The sequence below is a fragment of the Grammomys surdaster genome, unplaced genomic scaffold (genome assembly GCF_004785775.1).
Source record: "Grammomys surdaster isolate TR1022 unplaced genomic scaffold, NIH_TR_1.0 342, whole genome shotgun sequence".
Lineage (NCBI taxonomy): Eukaryota > Metazoa > Chordata > Mammalia > Rodentia > Muridae > Grammomys > Grammomys surdaster.
In genome coordinates this window covers 2,359,378-2,372,663 of record NW_021604761.1, presented here as the reverse complement: position 1 = coordinate 2,372,663, position 13,286 = coordinate 2,359,378, and the positions used below count along the sequence as shown (strand labels likewise).

The following is a 13,286-nucleotide window of genomic DNA, read 5'->3' as shown; positions in this document are numbered from 1 at the left end:
CCTCACCCCATCCTCACCTCCATCCTCACCTCCATCCTCACCTCCATCCTCACCCCCACTTTGCTCCCACCCTCATCTACACTTCCATTCCCTCCTTCCCCTCCATCCTCACTTCTAATTTTACATCCATCCTCTCTCCACCTTCATCTCTACTCCCACCTTAACAGCCACCTCAGCCCTTCCTCCAATCTCATCTCCATCAGACCTCTGACATCTCCACCCTCCATCTCGCCTCTAGTTAGCCTTCCTGACTGTGACCCCCTCCCCGCATCTCACCTCCAGCCAGTCTTTGTTGATCTTACTGAGAAGGAAGATCACATCTCCAGCTTTGAAACTTAGCTCCAGTTTGCTGTTCCCAATGAAGTCAAACAAGGCCTGAGGAGAAGGACAGCACTGCTGAGAAAGTGAAAATGCTGAGTTTTGAAGGGCTTTACTACGTTAGCATCCCTTTCTGCAGGTAAGGAAACTGAGGCTTTGGACGGGTGCTGATGCAGCCCCTCTGGTTGGGGAGGACTTCGATTAGACCCCTACTCTCCCCAGCTTCGGGGGGGGTCCTTTCAGAGTAGGTAGGGTTCATATTTGGGAGGGGGATCCAAACTCTGAGCCTGGCTTGTCCTTTTCCTCCACATGGCTGGCCTCCCCGTGGGCGTATCCCTCCTGTATCCCATTGCTATCAGGGCATTAGCCACACCTATTTTTAAAATGCCATTTGTGTGTTTCTAGAGCTGTGTGGTTCTGGAGACAGGGCCTTGTCTGAGACTTAGCCTCAAGGCAAGGCTAGCCCAAGAAGCCTAGCAAGCTCTCTGGATGATCTGATGAACGAAGAGCCAGCTATTCTGTTTCTGCGTGCTTGGCACTTCCTGCCCTCAGCTGGGCGAGGATGCCCAGCATCAAAGCTGAGGCTGTAGCCTCTCTTTTTTGCTGTGGGCCCAGCTCCATCCAAAGTGCACAGTGGCGCACAGCAGGCGGGCTCTACAGTTGCGGTGGATGAGGTCTAGCCTGTGTGTGGGTACCTCTGCTCTTGGAGCTTCCATGCGATCCATGTTGGCCCCTTTTGAAGACATACCCTTGCTGTGGAAAGAAAAGCTGGTGTCAGCCTTGTGGATACCCGGAGAGGAGGGGAGAGAGAGAGAGATTATGCGCAGCCACCACCCATGATTGGCTGCTTCTGGAGCCCGCCCTTCATCTTGTAGTCTTACCACTGTCCCAGGTGAAGTTGCTCTCTTACAGAAGAGCCAAAGGAAGAGCTTAGAGAAGGAATGGAGAGGAGATCATGGCTCAGCGCCTATAACTCTCCGCCAGTCCTCAGCTCGGCTCTCAGAGCCAAATTCTCATGAGAAGCTGGAATTCAGACCCTGCGCTCTTAGTTACATTGGGAAAGTCAGGGCTCGGGATCCCTGTCTGCTTTTCCTTGGCTTCTTAAAGAAGTGGCTCGCACGGAAACTAGCGCCATTTCACTACTTAGGTGCCTCAAGGCCTGCCTGGTTCATTTTTCTGAGAGGGACAGGGTGAGAAGGGGACACTGGATTCTTTGGAACAAGAAGCAGCAGCGACCCCTGGAGGCCAGAGATTGGACTCAGTCGCGCGCTCAGGGGTGCTGTGATGGCCACCTACATTTTGCGCGTGCGTGGTCGGAGCCTGCGGAGTGCCTGGGGCACCTGCTCCGCATCGTATGCAGACTGATAGAAGAAGATCCTGACGTCGGGGTCCATCAGCACGCAGACCGGCAAGCTCAGGAGGTTCTGTGTGAAGGGGGACAGGTGGGTAGTCGACGTAAAGATCTAGACAGTCCGGTCAACACACCACCATCTCTACTAATGCATTCTCAGCTGATAACAAAAACGAGTTACTAGCCCTCAGTACCTCAATTTCCAAGTTTTGCTCCTGGCCCAGGGTGAGTAGGGTGTGGGTAGGGGAGTGATGCTGGCTTGAGAGGTCATTTGAAATCATCTAAAGGTCGCCAGAGATTAATTAAGGGGGTTGATCACACCAGAAACCTGTCCGCTAGGATCAGAGAGGGAAAAGATCAGCCCAAAACTACACAGCTTAGTGACACAGCTGGGGCATCCCGAGGCACTGGAGGTGCTCACATCAGGGCTCATGTAGCCCAGGCTGGCCTCAAGCTTGCTATGTAACCAAGAATGGTGTGGGACTTCTGATCATCTTGCCTCTGGCTCCTAAGTGCTGGGATTATAGGTGTGGACACCATGTCCATTTTATTTGATACAGGAGAACAAACCCAGAACTTCTCAAATGCTAGGCAACCACTCTACCAAATAAATCATAAGGAGAGACAGTGCTTGTATGGGGTGGGGATGGGGGCAGATCCAGGAAGTGGTTGGAACGGGGTGGGGGAGGGTGCTCGGGACAGGAGACTTGCAGGTCAATGTCCTCCATCATGTGCACATTCCTCTTTCTGCCCATGTGCACACACTGTGACTAAACTATGAGGACACGGAGCAGCGGAGACTGGCATGGCTACCTATTCTGCCCCACGAGGCTCGGGTACCCTGTAGAGCTGAGGCCACTGGATGGGGGCTTCAGTTCCAAAGGCATCCAGAGTTCTGTGGAAAATCTCTCAGGATGACAATCTAGAAGCCAGTTCAAGATCTAAAAACGCCTTCTCCTCATTTTCTCAATAGACCCCAGCTTCACTCACTGAGAGCTAAGAGCCGGAGGGGCTTCCTGAGAGAGGATTGCTTGCTCTCTCAAAGGCACCCACCCAAACAAAAGTCTCCAAAGCCAGAGCTCTCCAGCTGTAAAGGACCTCTGAACAGCGAGGAAGGCTTTTCTTCTAGCCATGGCTTGGATGCTTCTGTTGACAGGGTGCTCACTACCTTGTAAGGGTCTCCCCTGGGCTGGAGGTGCTTCGAGGCAGGCACTGCGTTCTAGAGCTGGGTACAAATGTTCCTTGAGCTTGGTGCATTCAAGGATTCCTCATGCGTGACTTTTGTCGCCCAGCTCCTTGATCCTGAGTATGTACCCTGCTTCTCTCTCCAGCCAGGCCTTTCAGGATTGAAGATGGGACCATGGGGGGCCTCAATGAAATGCCTATTCTCAAATTCATGCCCCATGGTAATACCCTGCTCACTCAAACACCAAGGGGACATGGCAGCAGGTACCTTCATGTAGGCATTGAGGGCCGGGATCCGAGTCTCAGCAATCTCTTGTTTTGCACCCATGTAGACTTTGGCTGTAAAGAAAAAAGCTGCCCAGTGCCTGGACCATATGATGCCTGCCCTTCGACCTCTCCATCAACTAGATAACTGCTCAGTGATTCTCCTCCAGCTCAAAGCTCCTCCTGCCTACTGTCATGGTGCCGAGCGTCACTGAGATACTTTCTAACTGCATCTTCCCATCATTCCATCACTAGAAGGTAGAAGGAGTTCTCTATGTCATGCCCGCTCCTACACACAAAGGTGTGTACAGGTACACACACACTCACATGTATGCATGCACACACAACACACACACTCTATCTACCCATGCAAAGCTCATACATACATTTGCCCGTGCACATACACCCTCGTTCACATAGACACATGCATACACACTCACATGCATGCTGCACACACTCAGATGCATGCATGAGCACACATGCACACAAATGCATCTACATGAACTTTTATATATACATGCTCACATACGTGCACACACATGCACACATGTGCACGCATACAGCTGCATTCTGTAACATGTATATACATGCATGTACATACATACAGTATACCCATGTACACATGTAAGGCCTATGTGTGCATGTATGCACACTCATGCATATATATATGTATATGTGTATGTGTATATGTATACATACACACGAATGTGCACAGATGCAACATGCTTTGACACACAAACATATGTACACATACATAAAACAGATGCACAGGTATGCATGCACACACACCCACAGGACCGCTTGCCTGCCTGGATCACAGTGATCTTCCTGGGTTCAGGCTCGGATAACACTCAGGCAACCATAGGAGCTTCCACGCATCCCATTTGATAGGGTTCCCCGGAACAACTACACTGGCTTCCTGGAAGTAGGGGGCTCCCTAAGGTCCATTTCAGCAGGCTACCATAGTTGGAAACTATGGGCCCCAAGTACCATTCACACCTACTGCCACTGCAGAGAACTAAGAATCTGCTGTGTGGATGAATGAGCCATGCCTGTAACGCAAGGAGTGTTCTGGGGAAGAGGAAACAGGTAATGTCCAACCAAATGACGAAGGTCTGCCAGGAGCCTTTAGGCAGACACTTGGGGGAGCTGCCACCCAGAGGGCCCTGTGCCACGGGGCAGGCAGGGTGGGCACCTGTGATGCCAGGAGGGGGGTATATAAAGGTTGGGGCTACCCAGGAGCCACAAATCAAAAAGGGACAAAGTCACGGGCACCAGTTATTCAGAATGAGAAGATGAGACAGGCAAGGACAGTGGGGAGTGTGTCCTGTTCCAGGGTGAGCAAGAGAGCCATGTCTGCAGCAGGAAAGGTGAACAGGACTCAAGAAGGCTGGAGGGGGACCAGAGGTGGAGGGGGCCTAATAGAGGAAGAGATTGGGCACAAGGGGGAGGGAGCCCTCAGCTACCGTACATCAGATCAGAACCACAGGTCTATGTCCTGGGGGAAGTGTTGGGATGGAAGGTGAGACCCTGAGACGACAGAAGAGTCTCTGCAAAGGAATGAGCAGGATCTTTGGGGACTCTGGGACAGGAGGCTCAGAAAGAGAGGCTCCCCACAGGGACACTTGATTGCAGCTCGTCAGATGGGGGCTGGAGAGGAGCCTATGCAGCCGCTCCAGAGGGGAGGGCGGGCGTGTCAAGGAAACTGACCAGAGCTGGGGGGGAGGGAAGAGTGTAGGGTGTGGAGGGGAGGAGGAGGATGGAGAGAGGGGTCAGCTCGGATTGTGGGGGTTGGGGGTGGGCGGTGGGGTGGGGTAGGAGGTCCCTTGCCTCTCAGCTCAGTCCTTTTTGGAGATGGATGAAGTGGATATGTTTGGGGAGGCAGAGCACCCGCAGGAGGTGAACTGGAAGAAGGGAAGATGGGCAGGCCTCTGAGGCTTAGGGAAGATGTGATATTATACAGTCAGGGGCATCTCCAAGGACCTTCTTGGGCAAGCTCAGAAGAGGGTGGCACAGGAGATTTGGAAAGAGGGACATGTGGAAAGGAGGAGAAAAGAGGGGGGAGGGTTAGAGGCTGTTTGTACTCCTAACCATGTGGCTTCCTGTTTCCCCAAGGGACAGAGAGGGAGAGCCTCAGGGATCTGTTAAGACTGAGGCTGTGTGGCTGGAGAGCTGGCCTCAGTGGCTGAGAGAGACTGAGAGAGACAGGAAAAACCAGAACCCAGGTGTGGAGTGCTCCTAGCCCAGGCTCCCTTGGTAGTGATGGCTGTGGCAAGGTGGCTGTACTGGGTTCCCAGAGGTCAAAGGTTATGGAGCAAAAACTGCAGCAGTGAAGGTACCCTGAAGACAGAAGGGTGGCAGGCAGGGGACTGCCAGCCTATGGCTACAAGAGGGCCACCATCCAAATGAATAGTTTGCAAAAGGAGGATGAACATCCTGCAGAGCTGGAAGGTGAGGCGGGGCCAGGGCCAGCTCCGGTCATCGGACAGAGTGCAGCCTACCTGGCAGTGTGGGCAGGCTGCAGGTGAATGGGCTGTTCTTGCTCTCGGGCCCAAACCGTTCCTCCAGCTTGCTCTGCAGGGCGTAGAACTGGCGATAGCGGCGGTAGATGAGATACTTGGACCCTCCTTTTGTCTTTACCTCGATGACAAAAACCTGAGGAGGAGAGAGGCTGGGGAAGGGGAGCCATAACGGGTAGGGTGGATGCTGGGAGACTGGGTGTCCTTATAAGGTAGGAGAAGGGAGATGGAAGGGTCTAGAAAGTGGAGAGGGTTGGGGAGGGGCTGGGGAGGGACTGGGAGGTAGAAGGGCTTTGGAGGTAGGAGCCCAGAGATGAGCACAGCATGAGGTCAGAGGTCACAGAGAGGGAACAGGCTTTCTCAAGCCCTGCATTGTCTGAGTAGGGTAAGCCCTCACTGGGTTGTCCCATGCTTTTGGATGTGTTGAGAAGCACCCCTACATTCTATCTGGCATGTGTCAGCAACCACCCTGACCGGAGAAACCACTGTCAAGGTGTCTTAGAGAATCTCCAGGTATTCCAAACAGAAAAATGTCCCTTCTGAGACCCGCTGTGACAGGAGATGAAAGGTGGAGGGTCGGAGGTTAGAGGTCAAAGAAACAGGGACTGTTGACTCTTACAAAATGGCTGGTGAAGCCCCTCTTCTCCTCGATGTCAGCGATGTTGGCTGAGATGGCCACATCGTCTGGAAGCTGCTCAAAGTCGCTGGAAGAGGCCAGAGGGAGGGGATCAGTCACCACCTTGCCTGTTCTGGACACAGCCAGCAGAGGGAGGCCTGCACACCTTATTCTGCACACTGCCCGTGCCTGGCACCTCCCTGATACAGGGAACCTCAGGATGTCAGGGCACAGGTCAAGCCCTGAGAATGAGGGATGCAGAGTTGGAGTTGGGAATGACCAGCCAGCTTCTAATCCAACCTACCACTCGGCAGCCTCATTGTCCACCCATGAGCCTGCCAGGCCTTGGTGCCCATTTTGTGCCAGCCCTGTGGTAGGCTTTGTGTCACAGGATGAAGAATATGCAGGGAAGCCTGCAGTGGTTTGTATGGGTGTCCCCCATAATCCACAGTTAAAGGCTAAATTCCCAGGGTATCACCCCCTGGGGAGTGTGTGGGCCTCAAGAAGGGAGCCTCATGGGATATCCTTGTGTCTGTAGGGATTGCTTTGAAGGGGCTAAAGGACCATGTTCCTTCTCCAGTTCCTCTGCTTGCATCTGGTTCGCTCTGCCACATACTTCTGCTTCAATTTGCTGCCATCTCTAGAAGCCCAAGGCAAAGGGAATGCCCTGCTTTTGAGTGGGATCTATAAAACCAGTGGCCTAAATAAGCCTTTTTACGTCATGTATTAATTGACTCCCATATTTTGTTATAGTACCAGGCTGACTGACAGAGAGCAGCCCACATCCCCCAGTCAAGAGAAAGCCTCAGAAAGGTGACATTTGAGCCAGCTCTAGGTGGGTCAACTGGAATTCACTGGAAACTAGGGAGGTCCTTCCAGGAAGTAGGAACAGCTTATGCTAAGGTTCTGAGCCCTGAGGAAGAGCTTAGATTTGCCGAGGGCAGAACCTGGTGGGTCTTTAGGTAGATACATTCATCTGAAGGTCTTGAGAGCAAGGAACTCGGAGGGCTTTGGAAAATCCTGGTTTAAGAAGGTCACCACAGGTGGCCAGCCATATGAGCAGAGAAGGAGGGTCAGAGATTTAATGAAACAGCTCCATGAGAAGCCCCAAGAGTGAGTGGTGATATGGGCCAGGACACACAAGTGATAGGACCCCAACACAATGCTACAGTAGCATTTTGTATGTTCCTGGGTGTTTTGTTTGTTTGTTTGTTTTGGGGGGGGTGGGTTTTTTGTTGTTGTTTTTTCCTGGCCAATCAAGTGCTAGCCCTGCTCAGCGTTAAGTATGCCTAGCTTGGAGAGGCAGTGTGTCATGATTGGCCTGAACCAAACATCACACCTGTTCCAACCTGCCCTTGAGGCTCAACACAACCATGTGATTAGCTCTGGTCAATGAGATGGAGTGTGGTGGCACCTGGATCCGCATCAACCACAGTGCAGGCATGAAGCAAAACATGATGCAGAAGGAAAGGCTCTGTAGGGCTGGCTTTGCGCCCCCTGAGCTACGCAACAAGTTGCAGCCTTCCTCTGGACTTTTACTGTGAAAAAGAACAACTGGTCACCATTTAAGCCAAGACTAGTCCTGCTTTTCCCTGCAGCCTAATGCATTTCCAAGGGACACATGACCAAGATATGGCAGCTGAGCTGAACTGATAGAAAGAGCCATGACAAGAGTGATATCCGTTTCTGACCAGCACAAGGAGGGGCAGGGCTGTCGGACTTAGTTCAGGCCATGCTAAGGTGAGGTACCTCTGGGCAGACATCCAGCAGGAGGTGTGGAGTTGGCATGGCGGGGCTGATGTGGTGTGGTTAGGGTGAGAGCCACCTGCCTGTGGCTTATGGCTGTGGCTAAGACTTAAGACCCTTAAGTGAATTGGAGAGGGCTGAGAAGAGCAAGCCGAGAAAGAGGAAGCTGGCCACTAGGCACGGCCAAGGTCAGCTGCCTGTCACTTGTACACAGAGCAGGAACAGGAAGTGGGAGTAGCCAGGCATAGGTGGCACATATCTGTGGTCTCTGAAATCAGGAGACTGAGGAGAGGGAGTCAGGATGGAATGGGGAGTTCTAGATTAGTCCGGGCTGCAGAGTGTGAGAACCTGTTTCAAGAGAGGAGGGAGAGATGGAGGAGGAAGAAGGGGAAGGAGGAGGAGGAGGAGGAGGAGGGGGAGGGGAATAGGATGCCAAGGAAGATGATATGGAAAAGAAAGAAGGTATGGAGGAGAGAAGGATGAGGAGGAGAAAGAAGTGACAAAGGAGGGTGAGATCAAGGAGGAAGAAGGTAATGTGGAAATGGAGGAGGAGGAAGGGGAAGAAGAGGAGGAAGAAGAGGAGTGAAGAAGCAATTGGGTTCTCCTGGCAGTGCCTGAGAGATAGGACAATGTGTCCCACACCTCACAAAGAATGGGGTCCCCAGGAGCCTGCACACCCTGCACAACAGGGTCCATGCTGGTTCCCTGGTCCCCTGGGACCTGTCCTGTCCCAGGCTGATGTATCTGGATTAAGAAGTCACCAGGCAGTGACTGGGAAAGTCAGCAGACCAGCAGGGACTGTCTCCTCCAGAATAGGGCATCTCTGTGGCCACTGGTGCCTTCCCACTCACTTTTCAACATGTCCCATGAGGACACCCTTGGGAAGAGTGGCCTCACCCACTTCCCCCAGAGGCTAGGGTGGGGCAGGAGGGAACTGGAAAGGGAGAAATGGCTGTGAACCATTCTGTAAGTTTAGGTAACATTAATGGCCGGGAGAGCTCACAGCACACCAGGAGCTAGGCACCTACTCCTTGGAGACAGAGCCACCCTGGGAAGTGTGGATGGTGGAGCACTGAGAGGTTGTGGAACTTTCTCAGATGAGTAAACTGGGATTCGAGACAAAGTGGCTGAGAGACCTTGGGTGAGCCCCAGCACTTGGCCTGCTCCCACATTCTACAGCCTGGATCCCAGAACAGACACTACTTAGTACACAAGGACGTGATCACTGCTTCTTGTACCCCATAGCTCTGAGGAGTGGAGAAATGGAATATCTAATAAGCAATCCTTCTGTTTCATCACAGCCTAGGACTTTCCATAGGTGACCCTCATCACGTCCTTCAAGGAACCCACAGTGTGGCTGAGGACAGTTTGTGGGAGCCAGGACTGCCATGAGGAAGAAGGGTTCCCTACAGCCAAGGGTAAGTAAAGCACAGAAGAGCTGGCGATGGCAGCAGGAGAGGGGACCTTTCAGGTAGGAGAGGGAGTGGACAGCACAAAGGCCTCCTAGGAATCATGTAAGAGGGACAATTTCAAGGAACCTCAGGGAGTCAGGCATGGCTAGAGCGCAGGACAGGAGACAGAGCAAGGGAAAAGAGGCCAGAATCAGGCAGGTCCCACACAAGGGGTCTTCCTGCCTCGTGGAAGAACCTCAATTTTCTCTGGGCTAGAAGAATCCAGAAGTGTTCTGGGCAGCAATCGTGTCAGAAGACATAATAGGCCAGACAGGAGCAGAGACTAGCCTGGCCTAGGACCAGAATTCTACTCAGCTCCCTGTCAGAAGAGACCTTGTGGGGCCTCTCCCTATCCTCTGGCTCCTCCCATCCCTCTCTGAAAATGGAGACAAACCTCAAGTCTTTATGCCACATGATCAGGAGACCGCCTCTGTGACAGGCAGGATCCCTGCAATCCCATGAGAGCATACTGCGTCTCTAAGCACCCAGAGTGGTGCCCAGCGCTTAGTAGGTTCTCAGCAGCTACTTCCACGTGTGCCTGGCCAGCAAGCTGGCAGGTGCAGTGTGAGCTGCCTGGCAGCTTGCTGGGTTGGCAAAGAGGCTGTGCTGTGGGGATAGGGGAGGGGCCTGAGAAGATAGCTGTCTCCCCCTGGCAGGCCCTACACAGGTTTTGCTGGGTGGATACCAGGCTCCGTGCACATGGGAGCTACTCATGAGGGTCCGCCTGGGGACCTGATCTAGAAGAGTCCTGAAAACTGCAGGTTCCTGGCACTTCAGTCACAGTAGGAGCTGGACATGTGGCTACAGGAACCAAACTCTGCAGCTGCTCTTGAAGAGACCCTGTTTAGCATTGGACATTTGTCCACAAGGTTCCAGAACGTGCTATTGCTGTATGTTCTGTCTCCTCGTCTATATCTCTGTCGGACTGGTTCTCAAAGAGGACACTGGAGATGCTGGATCTGATGGCCCTAGGACCTGGGCCCATGGTCCCATCAGGGGCAGAGGAGGAGAACCACCTCTCAGAGGGCGAAGAAGAATTGTGAAAAAGGCCAAGTGGGCGGAGGAAACACTCAGCCCTGATGCTCCTCACAGGCATCATCTGAACCCTGCACCCCAAGAAGTAAGAAGGGACCCAAGCTGCAAGTGGCTACAGCTTCTAGAAGATTCAAGCTTGCATGCTTGTCAGTCTCCTGGGAGAACTTGGGGGTCAGAAGGACTGGAGTCATGTCATGCAACCTTGTTCAGCACCTTAGTGTCACTCTCTGTAGCTATGGAAAGAAGATCATTCTGACCCCCACCCCAACACCAACTCTTGTTACCACACAGACAAACCTCCCCTAACCTTTGACCTACAGGAACCCCATCCCCTTTTCCAGATCCCACGTGTCCTTTGCTCGCACCTGGGCCCATCAGCCCGACCAGCACATGGACACTCGCCTCCTAACGTTGCTTTCTGCTTGATCCAGGGGACGGCTCTGTCATGTGGGTCTCCACATGCAGACAGGAACACAGGGCTGGCTTCACAAGAGACACTGAGCAAGGGCTGACTGAATGAGGTGGCCGGGCTCCAGGCCATCAGGTCTCATTGTACCTATCAGCTTTGTCCAAGATAGATCTGGGACATTCTTGAGCTCCAGCAGATTTACTGAGCACTTAGAGTGTACCAGCGCTGTTCTGCCTCCCAGAGACACAGCTGTGATCCGAAAGACTAAAACACCCTCAGAGCAGGCAGAGCAGACACCCCTCCCCCAACATTGTGCCAAGCATCTAAGCCCTGTCTGTGTAGGACAAGGAAGTGGAGTGAGGGGTCAGACGGCAGAGCCTGGGCTATCTGAACCTAAAGACAGGAAACATAGAGGCCCGTTTCAGTCTGAACGGCAGATGGAAAAGCCATTTCTGATCACAGTGTGGAACCAGGAACCCGGAACCCAAGCCTAGCACCCAGGACACCTGTGCTCCCAGGCTCTGCTGCCCACTCATCCTGTGGCCCTGGCCACACCCAAGCCACTCCCCATTCTGAGCCTTAGGGTGCTCACTGGTTCATGAGGCTGCTGACCTACAAAGTCAAGGTTCTAGAAACAGCTGCTGGAGAATGCAGCTCCTGCAGTGTCATTCAGCAAGACCTTCAAATTTGCCTCTGTGTTGATCCACTGATACCAGGTGACAGGAGGGACAGCCTCTTACCATCCCATGCCCACCCCACCCCCAACCCCCACCCAGGCCTGTTGGGATCAGTGAGAATGGGGGCACACTCTCACCTCTCCGATCTCAGCTGCTGAGCCAGAGCCATGGCTGTGGGTAGTCAGGAAAGCAGCTGGATGAGGGCCTTGCCCAACCAGGCCCAGGCTGAGTTCACCTCTCACTTCCTCCTATGTGCATCTGGAAGCTTCCTGAAGCTTGAGATGTCTCCAGGAGCAGCCTTTGAGGAGGTCTCTTCCTCCCCAGCTTCTCTGGACCCTCCCTAAAGCACCTCCTTGAGGCTCTGAGCTGCCTGGCCCACTTCCCAGCTGCACAGCAGTTAAGGAAGTGCCACCCTTGGGTGCTGGGCTTGCGTGAAGCCACTGGCTTTGGGGACTTCCTCGGTGTCTGTCGCTGGTGCTAAGCTCCACCCACCATAAAGCAGGTTTAACCCTGGGTAGTCAGTCCATCAAGGAGACCTGTGGCCCTGGGGATTTACTGTGAATGCTTCTTCCTGAATCCCTTGCCCAAGCTCCCAAGACCTGCCATCCCTAATGTCTGGTGGAGATATTGCTTCTTCCAAGAAGCTTGCCCGATTCCCCTCCCTCTACTATGCTAGGATGTCATTGGCTTATGCCCCATCTTGTCTAGACCCTGGTGTTCTGGGTTCTGAGATTCCACCTTCAGCTCTCTCCCAGAGCTTCCAACCACACAGAGGCTCTCCTTACAATCTGCCTCCACCTCCCTACTCAGCTCCACGCCCCTGCTGCTGGCCTCAGAATCCCCAGGGCCTTGTAGGCTTCCTGCTCTCCCAAGCTCTCTCTTCTTCCCTCACTGCCTCCTCATTTCCTATCTCCTGCAGGTCTCAGCTCAGAAGCTGCCCTTTGAGAAAAGGGCCTGTCCTCACCAGACCTCCCTGCTACTCTCCGGGCTTTTCCTGCAGCAAGCTCTCACCAGCCCACCGGCTGGGGTTCCCTATCTCTGTGTGTTCCACTTGTGTGTTTGAGTGTTAGGCTTCTTCTAGGCCAGCAGCACCCTGCAGACACCCAGATTATGTGAGCAGAAAGAGGAAGTTCTTCGTCAGCTCCTTCAAATGCTTGATTCTGTAGGGAGTTCTCCAAAGCCTACAATGAGGATGGACCCAGCAGCCCACAGGATGTCCCCATCCCTCCTTACTTCCTGTCCCCGCCCCCCAGCTTCACTTGATATTGTGCTGAGATAGAAGGAGAGATGGCAGCCTGCACATCCTGCCTGCATCAGGACCCTATCTTTCCAACTTGGGAATGTGGCTGTGGGGACAGACAGGGCCTTCCCCAAGGAATCTGGAACCACCCACGTTTCTCCCCTTAAATAGGGCTGGGTTGGAAGCAGTCTCAGAGTCCCCAGGATCTGGCTCAAAGACTATAGAACTTTTTAAGATCCATACTTTAAAATGCCCCCCCCCCATCCTGCCACCAAGAGATCTTCTGGCCCTGACTCAGCCCAGAGTGGATGGATCCAGAGTCCCAGGATAGACTCTGCCCAGTGAGAACTGCCCTCCCTATGGCCAGGCAGGGCATGGGCTCCTGAGGAGATAGAAACAAGGTTGGAGAAAGTCACAGGAGGGGACAGGAAAGTGGGAGAGGGACACTCCGCCAGTGATGGTATGTTCATCAAAG

General features: G+C 53.3%; 1 protein-coding gene across 1 annotated transcript in view; it reads right to left on the bottom strand.

Annotated features, from left to right (window-relative positions):
- Ncf4 (neutrophil cytosolic factor 4) overlaps positions 1 to 11,987 on the bottom strand; it is a 17,609-nt gene extending 5,622 nt beyond the window's left edge. Inside the window, exons 1-7 of the mRNA XM_028778906.1 lie at positions 11,709 to 11,987; positions 6,257 to 6,341; positions 5,620 to 5,773; positions 3,123 to 3,193; positions 1,615 to 1,742; positions 1,014 to 1,071; positions 277 to 375 (exon numbers count right to left, since the gene is read on the bottom strand). Coding sequence (XP_028634739.1) covers positions 277 to 375; positions 1,014 to 1,071; positions 1,615 to 1,742; positions 3,123 to 3,193; positions 5,620 to 5,773; positions 6,257 to 6,341; positions 11,709 to 11,740 — 627 coding nt within the window. The 5' untranslated portion in view covers positions 11,741 to 11,987. The remainder of the gene's footprint in view (positions 1 to 276; positions 376 to 1,013; positions 1,072 to 1,614; positions 1,743 to 3,122; positions 3,194 to 5,619; positions 5,774 to 6,256; positions 6,342 to 11,708) is intronic.
- Between the last annotated feature and the right edge of the window lie 1,299 nt (positions 11,988 to 13,286).